Source organism: Moschus berezovskii, chromosome 20 (assembly GCF_049115385.1).
Source record: "Moschus berezovskii isolate FMDL1 chromosome 20, NW_MosBer_1.0, whole genome shotgun sequence".
In the NCBI taxonomy this organism is placed as follows: domain Eukaryota; kingdom Metazoa; phylum Chordata; class Mammalia; order Artiodactyla; family Moschidae; genus Moschus; species Moschus berezovskii.
Genome location: NC_142479.1, coordinates 59,955,118 through 59,979,232, shown reverse-complemented (window position 1 = coordinate 59,979,232; position 24,115 = coordinate 59,955,118). Strand labels below are relative to the sequence as shown.

At 44.9% G+C, this 24,115-nt stretch overlaps 1 protein-coding gene across 1 annotated transcript in view; it reads left to right on the top strand.

The window, feature by feature from the left end:
- Window positions 1-24,115, top strand: part of ERN1 (endoplasmic reticulum to nucleus signaling 1) — an 83,214-nt gene that overhangs the window by 15,433 nt on the left and 43,666 nt on the right. The window contains exon 2 of the mRNA XM_055408214.2: window positions 12,801-12,921. Coding sequence (XP_055264189.2) covers window positions 12,801-12,921 — 121 coding nt within the window. The remainder of the gene's footprint in view (window positions 1-12,800; window positions 12,922-24,115) is intronic.

Genomic DNA, 24,115 nt, shown 5'->3' with positions numbered 1-24,115 from the left:
CAGCACGCCAGGCTTCCCTGTCCATCACCAATTCCCCAGAGCGTACTCAAACTCATGTCCATCAAGTCGGTGATGCCATCCAGCCATCTCATCCTCTGTCATCCCAATTCTTAAAAAATTCCTAGAGTCTTACACAGCCTGAATTAATCATCGTCATAAGAGCTGACACTTATGTGATGCTGACTGTATTAACCCATATATATTAACTCACCAATGCTTTGAAATTGGTGTTATTGTTGTCCCCCATTTTACAGGTGAGAAAACCAAGGCACAGAGAGGTCAGTGACTGCTCTTCTTGCAGACACGTTATACTGTTCGGGCACAAAACATGAAACATAGCAAACATATGTTGAACTGTTCAGCATCATCAGAAAATGAGGGCTATTGCATAAATGAGCTTCCAGGTAATTCAAATACAGCCCTAGAACTGTGGGGTGGACACCTTTTCAGCAGTTATACTATTCTTCCCTCTTAAATACCACAAACCAAGCATTTTAACCTTTTCTTGAGTATTCTAGATTGTTAGTACCAGCTCTTACATTATTGCTGCCTTGTCACCACCAGCTCTTCCATTGTATTGTCTGCCCACAAGAGCAAAAGATGGGGAGCACCTGGGGTTTGGGACAGAGTGGATAATCAGGTTTTGAGTTTGTTTCCTCTCTGTTGGTATCTTTGGCCAGCACCAGTTTTCTTTAATAAAATGGTCTTCCCTAATATTTACATAACTCTCCTCTTTGGCATCCTTCATATTTATTTTGCTCTCTGAGCATTCAATGGGATACTGCTATTGCTCAGTTTTCAAAAGAAAAAACAGAGTAGGAAGCTTAGCCACCTTGCCCCACAGGTCACTTGCCCATGGAAGCCATTCTTCTGGCCCCGAGAAGTTGGCAGTGAGTTTGTATGACCTCCAGAGAAAGCAGAAGCCTGACTGGGATGAAGCCTGTTGGCGGCAGAGCATGTCCCATTAGTAACCTGTGCCCTCTCCCCTCCCGGCCCTCAAAGGCCGTTTTTCCTTTCTCTGGAGGGAGTTCAGTCCTCCTTTGTGTCTGGAAGGGCTTCTTCCTTGAATCCAAAGGCGTGGTGTCCTCTTGGGATAATTCTTTCTTGCTCCCGTTTTCTGCCCACCCTTGATATGCCGGAGGAAGCAGCAGTCCTTCCATCTCGGCCAGTTTCTCGGGCTGCAGTTTTCACACAACTCCATAGGTCTGATTGTGCCAACAGTTTTCCAAGCAGTTTCTGACAGTTTCTTATCTCTGTCAAATGTGTGGGAATTGCACTGGGATGTTTATATTTGCCTCTCAGAAGAGCCTAGAAAATAGAAACCTATGCTGAGAGTGTGAAAATCCTGTGACATAAGATTTTATTTTTTATTTTAAAATTTGTTTTTGTTGAAGGATAGTTGATTTACAATGTTGTGTTAGTTTCTAATCAAACCAGCAGAGTGACTTGGTTATATATATATACATATATATACATTCTTTTTCATATTCTTTTCCAATATGGTTTATCACAGGATATTGAATATAGTTCCCGGTGCTATACAGTAGGATCTTGTTTATAAGATTTTCTTTGCTGTGAAAAAGTCAACATTTTTGCAAACATCTTATTCCTGCAAAGTGAAGCTGTCACGGCTCACTGCGTGAGGCTCATGGGTGTACGTATGTCATTAAAATGGTCCTCCATGTTCAAAAGGAGTCGTCCGGTGCTAATCAGTAATGTGCGTTTCCTTGGCACTGGCATTAAAAGAATGACTCACTTCATCAAAGGAATGGACAGTGGCCACTGTATCATCACCATCATCATCAAAGAGCACTTTTTTTTTAAGAACCATCAGAACGGGGCTGGATAAATGTATTCCAGAAATTTTTTTTATAGTGGCTAAGGCCATGATCTCTGACTTTCTGTGATGTTATTCGCTCCCACTTGGATCTACAGTAGGATCTCAGGAATTTTTATCCAGAACATTTTTTTTAAGGCCCCACCCTGTATAATTTGCAGTGCCTTTTGGTCTGTTGGGTGGCTATGTACATATGTATTACAAATTTGGTGTTTCATCCGAAAGGTCCCAACCCCTTCCCCATCAGAACAAAGTGTTGCTCTCCAGCAAGACTTGAAGAACTCCAGGCCTCAAGTAATTGAAGCCTGTGTTTCTCAGAAAACCATGATTTAAAGCAGTGAAATTATAGTGTGGTACAGTGCGCAGTGGACTAGGAGGCAAGGCAGAGAGACCTTGGTTCCAGTCCAGTGAACGGTCTGTGGTGCCTTGGGCTAATCATTTCACTCTCTGGGCCTTGACTCCTCTCCTGTGAACTGAGAGGGTAAGGTGACCTTCTCCAGTTCTTTTTGTTGCTGAAGTTACATATCCCAGAAGCCATAAACAGCCCCTGCTTGTTTGATCTGTATTGTCTGGAACCATGTGGATTTCCGGGACCATCAGCTAACTGGAGAGGGGAAGGTGGCATGGTGGATGGGGCCAGCCGGGCAGTGGATAATCCTCAGATGTACTTCAGACAATGGGGACTCTTGTCTAGGGGAAAGTCGATCTGGCCAAGGAGCTCAACTTCAGGCAGATTTCATAGTGTTTGGCTTCCATTATAAAGCCTGGCAACATCTGGGAAGCCTAGGTGGCAATTATGTCATAAATACATAAATACAGTTGTTTGTGGATAATGTTTATTCAACTAGAACTTTTATCCACTTTCTACTTGACCCCTTCCGTTTGTCTCTCGCAGAAAGGAATCTCTTACCAAGTTTAAAGAGCAAAATTGACAGTTGCAGATTAATTGCTGTTATTAAGACTGAAAATTTGGTATCTAATTGAGTCTTTTTTTTTTCTTGGGGTTTTCGTAAGAAGACTTCCTAATAATAGGTTTGACTGCAGATGAATGTTCTACTCAAATAGATCAAATCTGGCTTTTTGTAAAGCTGGTAGTCCCCTTATGAATTTATGGTCTAATCAGACTTTTATTGGTTTTGTTTGTTTACATGCTGCTCCATGAAGGTAAGTGAGCCTAATAGGATTCTTAGTTTTTTACAAGGCCTGCATTGCTGCTGTTTCCCTTCAGTGAAGAAGACTGAATAATAATAGTGGTGATACGTGCATTCTAAATCTCAACCACTAAATGATGGTAAAACCTCGGGCTTTAGTTTTAATATTAATAAAACGCTTAACAACTTTAGAGATTCGATATCACCCTAAGACCAGGGCTTGGTACCTTGGCCACAGTGTGGTAAAGGATTTCCTGTAGCGCCTTTCATGCTCAAATATATTTTTCCTCCCCTGGGGTCAATATAAGTTGATGACAGAGGGACCACGAAGACAAATGGAACTGCCAGCTGCTTGAACTTAGACACTTAGCCTGGGGCCCCAGAACCAGTTGGGGAAAGTGTCTTCACCTGTTGTGAAATGAGCACACCTTTACTGTCAGAAATAATGTGGCCTTACGAGGAACCTTTTATCAGATCCATTAATGGAGCAGCCTAGACCACCAAAGAATTGTTAACTGTCTCGGGTGGTGGTTAATTACACCACATGCAAGAATTGCTGCAAATACTAGTTTAACTCTCTCAGTGGCTGAGTTTGGAAACCACACAGCACTTAGTTAAACCTTGCCCTTTTTCTGCATCCCAGTCAGACACCTGACTCCCATCCAAAGCAAATGTCATGGTTACCTTTATTGACCTGAAGTCAAGAAACAGCAGCCGATGGGCTGATTAGAAGGAAATATATACAGTTGACAGATTATTGCTGATCTAAGCACAGGTAAACAAAGTGTGTCAGAGTTTGGCATGATTTTTATCCTAGACTGAAACCATTAAAACGTAGACACAATTAAAAGTCTCTTTAATATCACTAGTGTTTTAATTCTGTTGTTCATCCTTAGCCTACTGAATTGGGATAAACCCAGTGAGGTTTCCATGTCACTGTGTACAGATGACTGTATAGAAGTCTCCACATTTGAGCTGAGTGAGTGAAAGTTGCTCAGTTGTGTCCGACTCTTTGCGACCCCATGGACTATACAGTCCATGGAATTTTCCAGGCCAGAAAACTGGAGTGGGTAGCCTTTCCCTTCTCCAGGGGATCTTCCCAACCCAGGGATCAAACCCAGGTCTTCCGCATTATGGGCAGATTCTTTACCAGCTAAGCCACAAGGGAAACCCATACTGAGTACTTGACTGTTAATTCAACTATGTCAGTGAGATGGGGGATGGGGAGCAGGGTTTGATTAGAATAGGGAATCAGAGCTTCTAATTATTAACCTTAGCAATAACGCTTGGAGGTGAGAAGGGCATTGGGTGCCGGGGGATGTGCCAAGGCACCATAAGGAGGAGAGAAAATAAGACTTGCACATGTGCGTGTGTGGGTGTGATGGGGGAGATGGTTCCTATGGATAAGAAAGCAGAGGATAACAGAGGATGCCAAGCTCTGTTACACTCTGTTGGATCTGTCTCATTAGACCTTTACCTAAGATACCCTCAAAGGAAGGGCTTTGTGAGCTGCTGTTCTAGCCTGCTCCACTGATCATGATGTGGGCTTCATTTTTCAACAGGAGACTGTTATGTAATGGGTGTGTGCTGGCATTTACTGGGCACTGATTTCAGTCGCATGCTGCTTTGGAGAATTCTTGGTGGTTTTTTGGCCATCGCTGGGCACAGTCTTCTGCCATGTGGCCAAATATGACAGTACCCCACTTAGTAGTTTTGTGAAGCCACCAGAATTGCAAAGAGCCACACTCTGCTGGAGTCTATAGCCAGAAGTATGTAATATGGCTGCAAAGATGTCTTTTTTTTTTTTTTTTTTTATCGTTTAAGGACTGCCAAGGGACTGTGTTACATAATACTGTTTTGAGGAACTTCCTGCTAAATTGCACAGGTTTCCCTTTTTTTTTTAAGTGGGAAGCCCTATAGGACTGGGATCTGATAATTATGATGAGCCAGAAAGTGTCTTACCCATAGCTCTCAAAATAAGCTCACCCATCCTGAGCTCACCCATCCAGCTTTCAGCTGGGTATAGCCCACAGGAGGATCCAGTCTATTTGCGATTTTTCCACACCTCTGCTTTCTTATCCATAGGAACCATCTCCCCCATCACACCCACACACGCACACGTGCAAGTCTTATTTTCCCTCCTCTTTATGGTGCCTTGGCACTGGCACATCCCCCAGCACCCAATGTCCTTCTCACCTCCAAGCGTTATTGCTAAGGTTAATAATTAGAAGCTCTGATTCTACTAGCACATTCTAAGTCCATTTGCAATTTATTATTCTACATTTGGTGACATTCAATCTTAATTGTTCTCAAGATTTCCCCTGTCCTAAGTAGTAAAAGCAAAATAGCTTGGAAATCTTTCCTGTGGAATCCTTCCTTCACTTGCTTGCCTGTCTTAAGTCTTAATAATACTGTAATGGATATTCATCAACCAACGAAAAGTCACTTTACCTTCTTTTTACCTTTATGGCCTGCTGTGCAGTGGGTTTGAGCCTGGGCAGGGAGACTTGCACTGCATAAGGCAGAATGGTTGTTGGTGGCCGGTTATAGGTTCCAGGAATTTAGGTGCAACTATGTTGTATAAGGATTTTCTGTTGGACACGTGCCAGTATCTTTGCTAGACTAATACAAGCGTTGTATTTTCAGTTTGGTGGAAGGGTTTTCTTAACCTTGGTGGTGGTGGTTTAGTCACTCAGTTGTGTCCAACTCTGCGATCCTATGTACTATAGCCCACCAGGCTCCTTTGTCCAGGGGGTTTCCCAGGCAAGAATACTGGTGCAGGTAGCCATTTCCTTCTCCAGGAGAATCTTCCCAACCCAGCGATCAAACCTGTGTCTCCTGAATTGCAGGCAAATTCTTTATACCAGGGAGAGTATATATGTTCAAAGACACAATCATTAGACTCTTTCTATATGGGGCTTGGGCTTGAAAACTAGTAAAAATATTCCACAAGAATAACTTAGAACGTTTGGAATCACCCTTTAATCTCTGCTTATACCTCAAGCACACTTAAGCAATATTTCCATGTCTTTATTTAAAAGTTTTATGGATTTATTGTGCCTTAAAGTATACACTACCAAGATAGTGAACTGTCACATTTTAAACTATTTTCCAAATTAAAATTCTGCTTTTTATGGACTTGGCCTTTGTGTCCTTCAGATAGAAATTAAGTAAGTAAAACTAAGTGAGGATTATGTAATGTAACAGTAATCCAGTAACCATGCAGGAAAAAATTAGTTTAAAAAAAAAAAGTTTAAAAAATTAGTTTAAACAAGCAAAAAACCCCACCTCTCAGCAAATCCTGGAAATCAATGTGGTACTCCTAAAAGAAAAATAATACCATTTTGTAATTAAGCAGATTATTGTATTTTAATTATTATAAATGGTTTGGTCTGTTGGAGTGGAGGTAAGACTGGGAAAAGTTTCACAGGAAAGGGCCTATACATTGAGCTTTTGGAGATGGACGATTGGGTTAGACCTGATCAGTTTGCACGCCACCTGAGAAGTGTATGGCCCTCTTTTTCACAGTGTGCACATCCTCTTTTTTTTTTTTTTGTGGTCTCCCCTGGTGGCTCAACGATAAAGAACCTGCCTGCAATGCCAGAGACACAGCAGGCACCGTGGGCTCGATTCCTGGGTTCCTGAGGATCCCTTGGAGAAGGAAATGGCAACCCACTCCTGTATTCTTGCCTGGAAAATCCCATGTACAGCCCATGGGTTCAGAAAAGAGTCTTACACGACTTAGCAACTAAACAACAAGGACACACTAGTTTGGGGATAGAACCAATACTACAGTATCATGTATAGATCACTTTGGAAATCGGGGTGTCAGACACGTGTGTGCATGGCCTCACTTTTTCCCTCTGACTTTGAGATGAAAGGTCTGTGTCAAGTTCATTGATCTTATTTCTGACCATTGTTATTAAGTAGTCTGTTAAACCACGGGCTGGTTCTTGAAATAAGTGTCTGAAATTTAAGAATTGTGTTTCTTTGGAAAATGCAGTCTTAGAAAACCGTAATGGGGGAAGCATGGGGCTGCCCTGTGTTCTGAATCTTAGAGCAGCATGCGCTGTGCTTCCTGCTGTTCATCCTCGGGGGCCAGGGGGTGGGTGCAGGGGAGCAGCCTTGTCAGTGGTAGCCTGGCAACTGCAACCAGACCCCAGCTTTATGGGCTCTTCTCCAGCCACCAGGGAGCTGCCTCTGGCCTGACCTATCCCAAGTTCTAGTTCAGAAACTGGTAGGTTTGGGACTTCCCTGGTGGTCCACACTTTGCCTACCAGTGCTGGGGGATGAGGGTTTGATCCTTGGTTGGGAAGCTAAGACCCCCCACATGCCTAGTGATCAAAAAACCAAAACATAAAACAGAAGCAATATTGTAACAAGTTCAGTAAAGACGTTAAAAATAGTGCACATCAAAAAAATCTTAAAGGGACTTGCCTGGTGGTCCAGTGGCTAAGAATCCACATTCCCAATGCAGGTGGCCAGGGTTTGATCCTTCATCAGGGAACTAGATCCCACATCCCTCTACTGCAACCAGACCTAATGCAGCCAAATAAATAAATGTATATATTTTTAATCTTAAAAAAGGTGTGTTAGAGGCCGTTTCATTTGTTTTTGTGCTACCTAAACACTTGATTTGTGAGTGTTTGTACGGACAGTCCCTTCTGTCTGTACTAAACAAAGTTATTCCAGAGCTTGTTTTAGGAAAGACTTTTTTTTTCTTGCCTGAAATATAAACATTTGAGTTCATTAATGCAGGAGCAGCTGACAATTAGCTGAGTTTAGAATATTAGAAAATGAGATTGTTGGCTTCTTACCTACCTTTTAATCATCTCTGTATGATCAGTTGGTAGCTGCATTCATGTCTTTTGTGGGAAATGCAAAGCAAGTAGTGCATTTTAATCTTGCTTTATAATAAGAAAATTGAACATGAGGATCCAGCCCAGGAATTATGTTTTCACAGGAGGCAGCCCTGGCTGAGCCAAACAGCAGTGAGGACTGGATTTTAACAGCGGAATCAACCTAAGTGAAATAAGCTGTTTTTAGGGCACACATTTCCCCAGCATCATCTGCCCAAATTGCCCAGCTCTCTGGTTCTCAGACGGGGCATTTCCAGAGTTGTTATGTCAGAGTCACCTCATGTGAGAGGGCCAGACTTCCAAGAGGACCAATTAGCTAATGGATGTCTCATTTTAGACTAGACTAGATTACCTGCCACGGCCTCTACCATGTCACTTCAATTAGTTTTTTAGGAGGCACCAATGAAGCCAGGAGTATATACCCACTAGTTTGAAAAACGAGGCAGATTCCAGGCTGATTGGCAGGATCAGCCTTTTTCTTTCTGTTCTCAGGCTCTCTGGAAACTACTGTGTGTAGCTCTGGGGCCTGAAGCCCTTTTATCCATTGCAGGGAAAATGGAATGCCAACAGGGTGAAGGTGATATGCAAGATCATCATCATGAAGCAGTGTTTTTAAATGTTTCAGATACACACAGTTCTCAGCTGTGCTCAGTATCGCACACAGAATTTAGTTGCTTATTGCATTCACATGAGTTATAGCAACTTATCACTTTGCCGACAAAAGTCCATGTGATCAAAGCTATAGTTTTTCCAGTAGTCATGTATGGATGTGAGAGTTGGACCATAAATAAAGCTGAGCACCGAAGAATTGATGCTTTCGAATTGTGGTGCTGGAGAAGACTCTTGAGAGTGCCTTGGACGGCAAGGAAATCAAACCAGTCAATCCTAAAGGAAATCAAGCCTGAATATTCTTTGGAAGGACTGAAGCTGAAGTTGATGCTGGGAGAGATTGAGGGCAGGAAGAGAAGGTAGGGACAGAAGATGAGATGGTTGGGTGGCGTCACCGACTCAATGGACACGAATTTGCGCAAACTCTGGAGATAGTGAAGGGCAGAGGTGCCTGGCGTGTTGCAGTCCATGGAGTCACAGAGGCGACACGACTTAGCGACTGAACTACAACAACAAATAGAAGCTGTATCTGAAGGCAAGCATTTTAATGCTTTAAAAAATGGCAGGAGAAGAAAAAGGCAGAGATTTTATAATATTAAGTTGCCTCATGAGAGACTAATGCTGCTCAGAGTGTCTCTTTCTAATTTGAAACTGTCAAGAGCTTCAAAGAAGATAAAATTCTGTCTGGTGTGATGGGGTTTGTGATGTCACTGTGGACATTGTGATTAATTCAGCGTTCTCAGTTGCTAAATTCGACCTCCAGCCAAACCTGGTCTTTCTGAGATTTTTAGAAGACCATGTTAGTTATGTGATGAGTGTTTGATTTCGAGTCACCAACCAACCATGGACAATTGCTCTTCCTGTGGTTTCCAAGATGCTTGGACAAGGCAGGTGGTTTTCGTTTCCATGCCAATAGTGGAGCAGCACTGATATGTTTTAGTAAATATTGGCCCCTTTTAGTATTAAGATTGTGATGAGATGTATTTGGGGGCATTTAGTTAATTATAGTTGTACTGTAGGCTTTAATTACAGTGAAACTCGTTTGTTCTCTGGATGTACACTCTCTGACCGGGAGACCTTTGTGTTTCTAAACTTCTGTCCCTTATTTGGTGGATTTCAGTGATCAAAGGTGATTGGGTTACCTAATACCCTGAGGTGGAAAGGGCTTCTGGAATTTAGGGGCTCGCTGAAGGTCCTTTAAATCCCAGCTTCTCTTCCACCTGCTTATCCATCTCCTTTTTATGATCATATTATAGAAAATTTAGAAAATAAAGGAGAAAAAACTAGGGCTATAATTTTACGATATTTTCATTTTTTTTCTATAGATATATTGAAAATACGTGTGTGTGTGTGGGTCTATGTGTGTGTATTTAGGACTGTTTCAGTTTTGAGGGACAGAAACCTAGCTCTAACAAGCTTAAGCAAACGGGAATTGATTGCACGGGTTGGGTGTCCCTGGGCCCAAGGACAGGGCTTGGCCAGGCCTGAGAAGTGTTGGAGGCAAGGGTCTTTCTCCCAGTTTTTCTGCCATGTTTCTTCTCAACCTTCTTTCTGTCTTTATCTTTCTGTCTCTCTTCCAGCTTTTTCCACATGGAGAAAAACATATCCACAGAAACCTCCCGAGTTTAATTCCCTTTTCTTTTTTCTGAGTTTAATTTCTTAGTACTTCAGCCACCCAGATTGTTCAGCCTGCTTCTGGTGTGATTCCCAAGACCTAAGAATGGTTGTTCCCAGGGTAACTGTGTGACAGAGGGAGAGGGTTTCCAGCTGTTGGCTCCCAGATATGCATACATGTTCCCATTTCATTGGGTCAACCTGCACACTATCCCCACCTAACTTAATCCCACCACCCCACATGAAGTCGCAGACCCATTCATTCCCCTTTGTCAATGGAGGTAGCCCCTCCCCTGGGGTCCCAAGTAACTCCAGCCTCAGTAGTCATCACAGGGGTGCTGTTCTTCAGGCCAGGTGCTCCAGGTGATATGTGTTCAGGTGTGAGCAGGTCCAGATGAGGTTAGTCACCATCCATACCCCATAGTCCAAAACAGTTGGTGTACAAGACTTTGGCTTCCGCCCAGGGCAGCCACCATGTTGGGGCTTCTGTTTTCCTAGCCAGGTTGTACTGAGACTGATCTCCTACTTGCAGAAGTGGAGTTAAAAACAGATTCTTCTTCTCAGCCTTAAGGCTTAACCTGGAGAGTAGATTCAGCAGGAACTATAAGGCTTGCAGTTATTTCACTCATCCCAGGTAAGGGGCCCTCACCCTGGGTAAAGTGGAGGGCGGGGCTTCTCCCCTACAGGCCAGACACAGGCAAGAGGTAGAGGAGGTTCTGGCAGCTGCTTGGCTGCTTTGCCAGGGGGTCTTCACATTGGAAAAGGAATGTAGGCACTGCAGTGTTTGTCCCACCAGCTCAGGCTGCCCTGGAGAGAGCCATCTGTTTTAGGAGGTTAATTAGTGTCCTCCTGGCTTTTACCAAGAGTGACCAGGTATTTTGGGGGTCAGGCTACCATGCACAGTCTATGTTTCGTGCTAAAAGCCAGCCATACTGCTGTATTTTTAAAAAAGCATTTGTGCCAAAATTTAAACTGTCGCAGTGTAAGCAAGTTTCATTGGCCTGTTTTTAATTCAAGACCTGCAGGGACCAGCTGATTGGTGTGATAATACAGTGACAAAGAAGAGAAAATCTCATTACAGGTGGCATTGCTGAGTAGACCCAGACTTCAGAAGGGAGTTATCCTAGGAAACCGTACCAGCTATTGCCTGCTTGTGTGTGTGCGTGCATGCGCGCACACACACACATTCGCTCCCATGGAAACCATGTGGATGAGTGTACAGTTGCTAGTGAACCTAGAGGACAGGCAAGCAAAAAAAGAAGAAAACTGTCCAGTTAATTATAACCACAGCCTACATTAAATTTTGGATTCTATAGTTTTCATGTGATAACACATACAAGTTTTTCTCTATATTGTAGATTCTTCCAAGGGCCATTTTAATGATTACATAATATTCTGTTGACTGTTTGTGTCCTAATTTGTTTCAGCCATTTAGAAGTGTTCAGAACTGTTTTTTGTGTGTTTATAAATGGGTTTTGATGAGTATCATTGTGCAAAGAGCTTTTCCCAAGCTGGACTTAACTTCTTTAGGATATAGAAGAGTAACTACAGAGTCAAAAGCATGAATGCTTTTATGCTTTCCAGAAAGATTGCACTAACTTATAATTTTCTTTACCAATCAATAGTGGATGAGAAAGTGAATTTCACTACCTTTGGTTATTTTCTGTAGAATATTTTTTAAATTCATTAAAGATAAAAGGTACATTTTAATTTAAACTGTGTTTTTATTATGTGAAGAATAATTTGTGTTATTATGGCGAATTTTTTAAAAATTATTTTTAATTGGAGGATAATTGCTTTACAATATCGTGTTGGTTTCTGCCACACATCAGCATGAATCAATCCTAAGTATTCGTGTGTCCCCTCCCTCTTGAACCTCCCTCCCACCTCCCACCCCATCTCATCCCTCTAGGTTGTCACAGAGCACCAAGCTGAAACTCCCTGAGTCATACATTTTCTTTTATGATATGTCTCTCTCAAAATCTTGGTGTTTACTATTATATAAACTTTCTATAATGAGAGCTGTTTTTCCTATTTTGCTTTAAATATTTTCCCCAAATTCCTTGTTGTTGTTTGTTGTTGAGCCGCTAAGTTGTGTCCAACTCTTTTGCAACCCCTTGAACTATAGCCCACCAGGCTTCTCTGTCCATGGGATTTCCCAGGCAAGAATACTGGAGTGGGTTGCCATTCCCTTCTCCAGGGGATCTTGCCAACCCAGGGATCGAACCCAAGTCTCCCGTGTTGCAGGTGGATTCTTTACCACTGAGCCGGATTCCTTGCCTTTTAAAATTTCGTAAGTTGTGTGTCGGTGTGTTGGCATTCTACTTTGCATGGAGTCTTGCAAGATAACCAGGTTTCAGAAAGTAAAACGTAACCAAGAGAAGGAACTCAAAGCTGAGCATACATACTTTCCCCATCTGTCTCAGTGGAGGCTGGCCTTGGACTATTTCAGAGTCCCCCGCCCCTGACATGTTAGGTCATTAGCCCTTGTGTGGGAGGGACTGCTGCTCAGATAGAATAAGGCAATCTGATTCTAGTCCTAAACCAGCTGTTGTCCAGACACATGCCCTTGATGGGAACTTCAGTTCGTCAACCTCGGTTTCTTCATCTGTGACATGGTGGATCTTAGAAGGAGAACTTTTCGGGTAATGGAGGAGCTGGTGTGTGGTTGTGCACACCCAAGATGAAGAATCATATTGACCACATCGATTCTTCTACCTCTCACTGCAGGTCTCTGGGAGTCCCAGCACTGTGACACTTCCTGAAACCTTGCTGTTTGTGTCAACGTTGGATGGAAGCCTGCATGCCGTCAGCAAGAGGACAGGCTCCATTAAGTGGACTTTAAAAGAAGGTAATTGGGATTTGGTCCTAGGGTGTCATGGACATTTGCTCAGCTGCTTTCTAGGAAACATTCCAGAAAAAGAGAGAAACAGTTATACATGATTTTAATAAACTAAAAAAGGATAACAGAGTCAAAAAAAAGAGATGAAGTGTACACAAAGGGTATGTTTACAACTCAAATTGTGATTATCCGCTTGAGGGCATCAGTTGAGACAAGCTTTATCTTTTTTATTATTATTATTTTTTTACAGTTGTCTAGATTTCGTGTGTAAATGGCTCTAGGCTTTTCTATGAATAGTTCTGGCTGGTTGGTCTTTATGAAGACATGCTACCACAATTTTTTTTAAGTTCTAATGATTAGAATCTTGTAATCATAATTATAAGAAGCTATCTTCTCTAACCTCAAATTACTCATTTTGTTTTTATAGAGGCTGGAATAACTGAGGGCTGTAGGATTTGACATTCATCCAAGTCAGTCACTTTACTAGCTCTTTACACTGAGGGACGTGGAAGGCAGAGGCTGCTTCTCATTTACTCTACCAGGCTTCCATTTTATGATCTTGTCTTCCTGGAGTTGGTGGGCAGCATAGACTCCCTACAGCTGGGAAATCGTATTCAGTTCCCACAGTAATCTTCCTGGATAAAAGCCAGGTAAATCCCAGGATTGGGGGCTTTCAGAGACATCTCTTTTATTCCATCCTATCGTAATTCTTCTTTGGTGGTAAATTTGGGTCTGACTGGTATGTTCTCTTTCATCACTAAGCCGTGACTCATTATTCTCTTGAACACAGCAAATGTTTTTCCTTCATTAATAAAATGTTCCAAAACAGTCTTTTTAGTTGGAAAAATATTAGCATATATCAGAAGGTCACACATCATCTTGTCCATTCAGCAGCAAACCTGGTTGCCATCCACAGATGCTGGCAGCTAGGTAACCACAGGCTGCCCTGCCTTACCTGTCCGGGCCAGCTTGGATCAGCAAGGACTTTAAGTGATGGAAGGGACCTGGTCCCTCAGGAGCAAGAGCCCACAACAAGATGGGAGAGCCCAGTTTTGGCAGTACATTACAGACTCTCCGAATATTATCTGTGCTCTCATGTTTAAGCAGAGTTCTTTATATTTCAGAATGTCTGATTTTGTCCAGAGATGAAAATCAACAAGTCTTACAAAAGGATTGAGATAAACATTTTTGCTGTTAAATATGAGGGCTGGTCCCTCAGTTTCAGTTTTCCCAGGCACGACATTTTTGCCCCCAAGCCACTTCATTCTTCTGCTTTGCTTTTTCCCTGTGTGTATTGTTTCAGATCGATCTCCAAGTCTTAATTTCTGCAAGTAGCCTTGCCTGTAGCCAGCAAAACTGTGTCCTGCCTGTTTGTTACTTCAGTTCAGTTCAGTCGCTCAGTCGGGTCCAACTCTTTGCCAAACATAAGAAATAATCTGTTCTCTCCTCTAATTTAGAGGTGAAAGAACCTGCCTCCTTTTATTTATTTGTTTGTTTATTTTTTAAAGATACTTTAAAAATATTTGTTTAGCTGCATCGGGTTTTAGTTGTGGCACACGGGATCTTTTTTTGTGGTGCACAGGCTTAGTTGCCCTGAGGCACGTGGGATCTTAGTTTCCAGGGGATGGAACCTGTGTCCCCTGCGTTGGCAGGCGGATTCTCAACCACTGGACCGCCAGGGAAGTCCCTTGTCTTCTTTTAAGTTTAACACAAGTTTAGATAACTCAGTCTGTGAAAGATACTGTGTGGGACCCAAAGAGGAAAAAGACAGCCCCTACCCTCCAGGAGCCCGCAGTCGGGAGGGAGACACGACAAGCACACAGAACTTCAACAGGGAAGCAGCCTTGTAACCACCGCACAGAGGTGCTAGGAAACCATTCCAGCTGCACCAGGAAAGGCTCCATAAGTGGAGCTGAGCCTTGGTGGAGGCATCAGATTTCAGTTGGGGGGAAGCCTGGCCGGGAACAAAGGAGGCACCAGTCTGGGGTGTGGGGACAGGTCTGGTTTGGGAGGGGGCTTAGCAATGGAGGTGGAGGGAGGCAGACAGAGGGGATGTTGAGGCCCGTGCCAGATCTAAGTGTACTTGAGGGAACAGGAAGTTGGGAGCCATTCACACGGCTGAGCAGGTGAGTGACTCAACAGGTGCTGCTGCTTCCAAATTAATCCAGCAGCAGTGTGTGCTACTAGAGACAGGAGGCAGACCTGAGGGGGGGGGGGGGCAGGGAAAGGGAAGAGGTGGGAAGGATGAGAGGCCTGCCAGAAACAGAATCGGGGAACCCAGCAACTGGTTAGGTAGGCAGAGCAGGCAGGAGTTAAAAGACACTTGTGGGCAGAATTAGAGAAAGTTGATTAAGACCTAGGATTTCAAGTAATGAAATTCACTTCAATTTAATTCAGTGAAATTTCAGTATTTTCTAAGTCTCATTGTTTTTCCTAGAATAAATTGGCTGATTTTAGCTAAATTCAGCCCTGGCTAGTATTGGTAGGCGCCCCCGCCTTTTTTTTGGCTGTGTAGCTTGTAGGATCTTAGGTCCCCAATCAGGGATTGAACCCATTCCCTCTGCAGAGGAAATGTGGAGTCTTAACCACTGGACCACCAGGGAATTCCTTCTCTCTCTGTATATTTTTATACAAAGATTAAAGATGGTAACGTATAGAGACCCTGAATTTTCAATTTAATTTTAATCTTGCAATTATAACTAAAGATTTCAAAACCATTAATACATAAGTGAAAGGAGAATGAAAACATTAAAGAAAACCCCTAAGATTATGACATCCGGTCCCATCTCTTCATCGCAAATAGAAGGGGAAAACGTGGAAGTAGTGACAGATTTTCTTTTCTTGGGCTCTAAAATCACTGCAGATGGTGACTGCATCCAGAAATTAAAAGGTGCTTGCTCCTTGGAAGGAAAGCTATGACAAACCTACACAGAGTATTAAAAAGCAAGTGACATCACTTTGCTGACAAAATTCCATGTAGTCAAAGTCATGGTTTTTTCAGTAGTCATGTATGGATATGAGAGTTGGACCGTAAAGAAGGCTGAGCGCCAAAGAATTGATGCTTTCGAATTGTGGTGCTGAAGAAGACTCCTGAGAGTCCTTTGGACACGAAGGAGATCAAACCAGTCACTTCTAAAGGAAATCAACCCTGAATATTCATTGAAAGGACTGAAGTTGAAGCTCCAATACATTGGCCACCTGATGCTTAGAGCCAGCTCTTTGGTTTTCCAACCCTGATTCTGGGAAAGATGGAAGGCAAAAGGAGAAGGGAGCGGCAGAGGATGAGATGGTTAGATAGCTTTACTGACTCAATGGATGCGAATCTGAGCAAGCTCTGGGAGACAGTGGAAAACAACAGCAACAATACATAAGTAGATTTATAAATGTATCCAGCTACTCTTCTAGATCCTGAAAATACAGCAGAATCTTTGCCCTCATGGAGCTTTCATTCTATGGGGGAGTCAGATAAGGAGATAAAGTACATAGTGGTGATAAGAGCTGTGGAGGCTACTGTACCAGTTCAGGCAAGGGAGGTTGCAGGCTTGGGCATGAGTGGCCATGGTGAGTCAGATTGAAATGGAAGAAACTTGCTGATGCAAACAGACACCTCTAAGTCATCAAACTGGGGTTCTGCAGAACACTTACCTGTTATTCCATTTTGTGGTTTCCTAACTTTTTTCAGGGACCAAGAAACTGGGAGTGGCTTTTTTTTTTTTTTTTCTATCCACAGAATGGTTTTGGCAGGTGCTTTTGTTCCTCAACCAAACATGTGTTGCTGTTCCCAGAAATGGAGATTTCTCACAACACAGCAGCAAACTCCACTTAGTACAGAAAACAAGTTCTGTTTGTTTTCGGAAACAGATTTGAGCCCGTAGGTGTGATCCCAATAAGCTGTGATTTTGTAACTGCAGCAGCACCACTGTCTGTCTCTGAAATTTCACCACTGAACATGACTGAGTGTGTTTCATTTCTGCACTCCCAGCCCAGACACAAGCTGAGAACGTCACTGTCATGTTCTGGGTTAGATTCATTTCACAAAGCTTGCCTCGGCCTGGTGGAATTAAAGGACTCTCTTTGGTATTGCCATGGCTAGTTTAGGGCTTCCTACACTCCCCTTGGAGTCTGACACTCAAATCGTCATCAAACTGCAGATGGTTCTGTAGCAACCCCCACACCCATTCCCTTCCATCTCCTTTCCTGTAATAGTAGGTCCAGAGGACTAGGTCTAATTTCAAACCGTATCTTTAAAAAAAAAACAAACATTTATTTGGCTGCTCGAGGTCTTAGTTATGGCACACAGCGTCTTTTAGTTTCAGCATTAGAACTCTTAGTTCGGCCTGTGGGATCCAGTCCCCTGACCAGGGATCGAACTCAGGCCCCCTACACTGGACGTGTGGAGTCTTAGCCCCGGGACCACCAGGGAATTCCTTAGCACCATTCTTTATTAACTATAGAAATATGCATCCCTTAGACAAAGAGGTCCAAACTCCTGAGATGCCTCCTAAATGGTTAATGTTGGCGATTTCTTATGAGGGAAGGATTAAAAACAAAATTAGTTATTTGAAGCCTGAAGAACATCTTCGCCTGTGAATTTCCAACCCTGTGCCTCTGTTTATAGTTCCTACCTGTGCTGACAGTTATGGGCCACCCAAGCTAGAGAAGAGCGATGCTCTGCCCCTTGGTCACCCAGTCCCACCACGTGAACTCACGGAGGGTCTCCCAAACCTGACCCCTCCTCCCAGTCCCCCTTGCCAGCGTCTTAGCCGGGCTCTCAACATGCACTTCCTGGATCCATGCAGCAGCTTCCTGACCACCATCCCTGCTGCCCGCCTCATGCTCCCCGTCACCCAGCGCACAGCGGGCGGACACACCCTCTGAAACCACTGCCCCAACCACGCTGCTCCCCTGCTGAAAGGTGTTGCTCTACATGTTGTCCATCGCAGTGCTACTCTGAGTGTGGCCTGCCCACCCATGTTCCTCGCCCACGAGGAGAGAAGTACAAAAGGGAGCAGAAGCCTCATTCCTGGGGGGTTGGACTTTTCAACAGTTGGCCCTTCCCCACAGTCAGCTGGAGAAGCACCGGGCCCCAGGGTGAAGTCTAAGCTCCTGATCACACCTGTCAGCCCCTTCACAGTCGGGCTGTCACCCACCTCTCCAGCCTCAGCTGCTTGTTGCTGCCAGGTCTCTGAGACATAGGGCCTTTGCTTATGGCCTCTCCCCGCCAGTGGCCTGCAGTGTTGCCCAGGCCCCTTTCCATCCATTAAGACCCCTTCACAGCTCACCTCCTGCACTCCTGCTGCAGGGTGAACCCCTCCCTTCTCAGGCTCCAGAGGCGGCTCACTGAAGCCTCTGTACCGGCACTTCCTGCTTCCTCTGAGCTTTTGGCTGTTTGTTCTCCTAGTGGATTTCTAACTCCTTGAAGGAGTAGGTCTCAGTAAACTTCTAAGACACCCAATGCCAGCTCGGGCCCCAGGGAGAAGCGGGTGAGGCTGGCTTTGCCTCCCCAGGATGCGTCATCATGAAAGTTTCCAGTTCCTGATCTTGAGCTGCATGTGGCTTTTCATGACTTTCTGCAGTAGGTTTTCTCTCCTGTTCTTCAGGCAGGGTTCGTGTTCCCCTGGAGTATCAGCGAGCCACCCTCAGAGGCTTGAGAGAAAACTCTGTGTGACACTCAAGAGAAGGGAGTTTGGGAAAGGGAGTGACGTTTCATTAGTAGTTCTAATCCATTTTCTCTTAAGGAATTTTCTAGGCTTAAGATATGCCATCCTGCCTTTCTCCCTAAGTGCCGAAGCACAGAAAAGTGTTTATTTGTTCTCCATTGTTTTGGAGGACTAAAAGTTGAGTTTCTGAGAGGGGCTGTGAGAGAGGCCTGTTTCTGCTTTTGAGTCTCTTGAAAAAGTAATTTCTTTTTTTGAGTGTTTTGCTTTTTATCAAGAGAGTCTAAACATACATAGACAAAGAGATGATCTAATGAACACTCTTGTACCCATCACTCAGCTTCAGTGAGCACCAGCTGGTACGCAGCCTCGTGTATCTGTGCCCCCGTTCACGTGCCTCCCACATGCCTGGGGTTTGCCTCAGAGCAATATGTCTCATGTCATGGAGGGGCTCTTGGAAATAGTGGTCATGGGACTTCCCTGGTGGTCCAGCGGCTAAGACTCAGCGTTTCCATTGCAGGGGACGCAGATTCAGTCCTTGGTTGAGAAACTAAGATCCCACGTGCTATGCAGCATGGCCAAAAAAATATATAGTGATCATCACACACAGTAGCATAGATTTCAGCTCCAGCAGGCATTCTCTGCAGCGCTGCTTGGTGTGTTTCGGAATACAGTTGTGAATATTGAAACTCAGGATAAAAGGCCAGTTTTGGCTGTGACTTAGTTACCATCCTTTTACTTACCTTTGGTTGAACACTCTAATCGCTCCAGAATTGAACTCGGTGAAGTTAATGACATCCTGAGAGGCACTGGGGCAGAGTCCCAAGCATTAAATCATCTTGTCCTCCTTCACAATTGGTTATAGCTTGAATTCCTTCATGGTTGGTTGTAGCATGCAGGATGTGTTTTTCGGCCTGAGTTACTTCTGCCAAGGCAAGGATGAGTGAGACCTTAGAATTTGACAGCCTTTGATACGATGGCTAGTTTTTCAGTTTATGTTGGTATTTCTACAGGATCATCTTCATCAAACATGACATTTGGTGACTTGCAGAGATTGTCATTATTTGGTTGCTGAGTCATATCTGACTCTTTTGTGACCCTGTGGACTGTAGCCCGCCAGGCTCCTCTGTCCATGGGATTCTCCAGACAAGAATATGTGGGAGGGTTGCCATTCCCTTCTCCAGGGGATCTTCCTGACCCAGGGTTCAAACCCAAGTCTCCTGCACTGGCAGGTGGTTCTTTACTGCTGAGCCACCAGGGAAGCCCCTTGTAGCGATTACCCTGAAAGAAAGCTTATGGCATCCTCCCCTTAGTTCTGATAAAATTTGGAAATTTCACTGTGGATTTTAAGAGCTTCTGATCAGAGATCTATTTTAAAACACTCTTGTCATGAAGCTGAACTTTGAGGAAAGTTTGAAACTTGCTGCCCTACAACTCGGAGAAGGCAATGGCAAGCCACTCCAGTACTCTTGCCTAGAAAATCCCATGGATGGAGGAGCCTGGTAGGCTGCAGTCCGTGGGGTCGCTAAGGGTTGGACGCGACTGAGCGACTTCACTTTCACTTTTCACTTTCATACATTGGAGAAGGAAATGGCAACCCACTCCAGTGTTCTTGCCTGGAGAATCCCAGGGAAGGGGGAGCCTGGTGGCCTTCCGTCTATGGGGTCACACAGAGTCGGACACGACTGAAGTGACTTAGCAGCAGCAGCAGCCCTACAACTTGGACCTGACAACTTTCATGGGAGTTTAGTGCATAGATTACCCAAGTTCCTTCCCTCTGGAGGAAGGAAATGAGTCGCCGTTGGGGAGAAGAAGCCCCTAATTGGTTCACTTGAGTGCATGGACCATATTGAGGAGACTTAAGTTTTGAGTTAAGATGGGGAGTGGTGAATGACCTTGTTTCTACCAATAATTTTTATTTTAAAAAAAGGGTTTTAGACCCTTAAGCATTTTCTTGAGGAAATGGCAGCTTTTTGCATGCAGACTAACCAAGCTAGCTTCACCGTCAGTCGGGATTAAAATATCCATGTCCTCTTAAACTCATTCTGTTTTTTCACTTCATTTTTCTGATCGGGACTAAGTCCTGTTGATATTTTTCTTACCCTCCTGTTTGGCTCTGACCACCTCTCCTTTCCCCAACACCGCCACCCCTCAAAGTGTCTCAGATGATCTTACTGGGGTTATGGCATTACCTTCCTCACTACCCATTGGTTTTTTGTTTATTTGTTTTCTTCTTGCTGTTGCCTTTTGGCTCCACCATGTGACATATGAAATCTTAGTTCCCCAATCAGGGATCGAACCCTCTCACCTCTGCATTGGAAGTGCAGAGTCTTAACCCCTGTACCACCAGGGCCACCCCCACACTACGCTCCCTTTGTGCTTCCTCCTCTCTCTCACATCCCCTTTTGTCCCCTGGTGCCTGCCTGTCCTCACCTGCCTTCAGAGTCTTGTACCACGTTTCCCTTCTTCTCAAAAGCCTCCAGCTGCTTCCTCCTTAGTGCCCACCGCACCACCTCCCAAGGTTTTCTCCCCTTTCTTCTCCACAGTCTCTCCGCCCACTGTCCACCCTTTCTCGATTTGCTCCTAGAAGGAAGGAGGCTCTCAAAGACTGGGTATACGGGGAGGCTTCCAGGGAGCATAGAGCAGCTGGGACTTCACCTGTGGTCTTTCAGTCCTTAAATCCCTTTCAAGAGGGCCAACCCAGGACATTTCTGGTCACCGCTAGAGGTGCACTGAGAAGGGTCTCGTTTGCAGAGTTTCTAGCCAACAAGACGTCTTACTTGCACCTGGAGAGGTCTTGCAGTCAGAGAGGAGGCTGGTCTGTATCTTTTAATATTTATTTATTTCTTTGGCTGCATCAGGCCTTAGTTGCAGCATGGGGGATCTCTCTTGCATCAAATGTGGGATTTCTGCTGTTGTTGTTTTTACGGTACACAGACTTTACTTGCAGCATGCAGGCCCTCTAGTTGTGTCTTGAGGGCTTAGTTGCCTTGCAGCATGTGGGATCTTAGTTCCTTGACCAGGGATCGAGCCCCCATCCCCAGCATTGCACTGTGGACTCTTAACCGCTGGGCCACTAGGGAGGTCCCGAGGCTGTTTTTTGTCTTTGATCTTTATTCGGCTGCATCTGGTCTTGGTTGCCGCACGCGGGATCTCAGTTGGGTCTCATGGGATCCTTCCTTGCCGCGCCTGGACTCTCTAGCTATGGCTCTCAGGCTCCAGAGCGTGTGGGCTTGTAGTTGCTCTGAGGTGTGCGGGAACCTTAGTCCCAACCTGGAACCGAACCCGAGTTCCCTGCATTGCAAGGCGGATTCTTAACCACTGGACCACCAGGGAAGCCCTGGGGCTGGTTTTAAATGCGGGCTGTGTCAGGGGCAGCGGGGAGGTGGTGCTTTGGAAAGAAGGGTGAGGAGGAGCCCAGCAGTAAAACCCACACCCACCTATATTCCACCGGAGAAGCAATGTGTTCCAGAAATATCGGCGCTCATCTAGGGATGGGAAGGATCCCATAGGGCTCCTCGAGCTCCAGTCAGATGGACAGCCTGTTCTTGCAGCCTCTGTAATCAAAGCGATCTGATTTCTTCCCACGTGAGAGTGAGTCGGCCCAGAGTCACCGGCAGAGAGAGGCCATCTGCCCCAAACTCTGGTCTGAAGCAATTAACTCAAATGGTGACCGACTTCATCGGAGAGATTTTTCTGTGTTGAGGGAAGGCTGAAATGGTGCTGACAGAGTCCTTCATGCTTCTCCCCTGGGCTTCTCTTCTCTCTTCCAGCCCTGGGACATTATAGAATCAGGCTGTCAAGCGTCATGCTACAGCTGAGGGTGGGCAGGAAGAACAGGTCTTTCTTTTCAGACCCTCCCCGCCACATCCCACCCCACCCCCTCACCCTCCCATCCCCCTCCCAGAAAGGTATTCCTTAAATAGCTCTTTTTTTTTTTTAGCTTCTCTTAATTTTTTTTCATTTTAGAAAAATTTCAACATACGCAAAAGTAGAGAGAAAAGTATGAAAGCCTCAGATAGCCAGCTTCAGTGACGACTCACACATGACAGTCTGCTCCCCCATCTCCATCATTTGGAAGCAAACGCCGTATCATTTTTTCCCGTAAATTTAAATAATTTTTAAGTGTGAGTGAACAAACAGAGTTACACCTGGGCAGCTCCTTTTTGTTTTTATCATGTAGGTTTCTGTGTGGAAAAGCCCTTCTCATTAAGATAAACTTATCTGAGTGACTGCATTCCATGTGCAATATTGGATATCTTAAATTATCGACTTCCTTACATTCTACAGACAGCTTTACCTGCTGAGTAGGAGGGGAGCAAAGACCCGGGCAGCAGTTACACAGGAGTGCACGTTGTGATTATTTACTGAACTGTCATAAGCCCCAGGCACTTTCCCATCTGTATTTCTCAAGAAACAAAATAGACGGTCCCTGCCCTATAAAGTCGGAGAAGGCAATGGCAAGCCACTCCCGTACTCTTGCCTAGAAAATCCCATGGATGGAGGAGCCTGGTAGGCTGCAGTCCGTGGGGTCACTAAGGGTCGGACACGACTGAGCGACTTCACTTTCACTTTTCACTTTCACACATTGGAGAAGGAAATGGCAACCCACTCCAGTGTTCTTGCCTGGAGAATCCCAGGGAAGGGGGAGCCTGGTGGGCTTCCGTCTATGGGGTCACACAGAGTTGGACATGACTGAAGTGACTTAGCAGCAGCAGTAGCAGCCCTACAAAGTGCTTAAAATTCAATCCAGCCCCCAGATCTCTGAGAACCACAGAGGCCACATGCAATTAAGTACCTGTTGCCTGAGAAATGTGCTAAGTGCCAAGTGCAGTGGGCGCTCAGTTTCTGACTTCCTGGAGAAAGGGGCATTTGAAGGCTGGGCAGAGGTAGAAGGAGTTGGGGCAAGTGATGGTGACCTCAGAGACAGACAGGAAAGCATGGGCTGAGTTCTGGGAAGAGTTGCGATGGAGAAGAATTAGGCCCAGGTTTTGCAGAGCCTTGAATGCTTAAGGCCTATAGTTCCCCCGTGTGCTGAGGGGCCCTGGGCACACAGTCAGCCCTCAGGGTGTGATAGCTAAAGTTTTAGACTTTTAAGAGAAACACAGCAGTCCTCCACAGGGTTGAGCCCTGGTAGCTTCAGCGTTAGATTGCACTGCTTTCCTTTCAAGGATGTGTCTTTGCCCGTTGGAGTTGGGGGCCTTTGCTGTGATGCAGTTCAGTTACCACTTGAGGGAATTCCCTGGCAGTCCAGTGTTAGGGCTCCGAGATCTCACCGCCAAGGGCACGGGTTCAGTCCCTGATCTGGGAACTAAATCCCACAAGCTGTGCGGTGTAGCCAGATAACACAGTCAAAAAGACTCAAATGGATGCCTTTAGGAAAGGTGCGAAGAAGGGTTTGGCATGCTTACCAAGAGGAAGGGTTGGCAGAGGAAGGAGTTATCCGGAAGGACCTGAAGACCCCTGGGAGACAGAGTACTGGGGCTCTAGATTTGTAAGTGTGAAGTGTCTGGGAATGTGCAGGTGAAAGCGTGTCCTGTTATAGA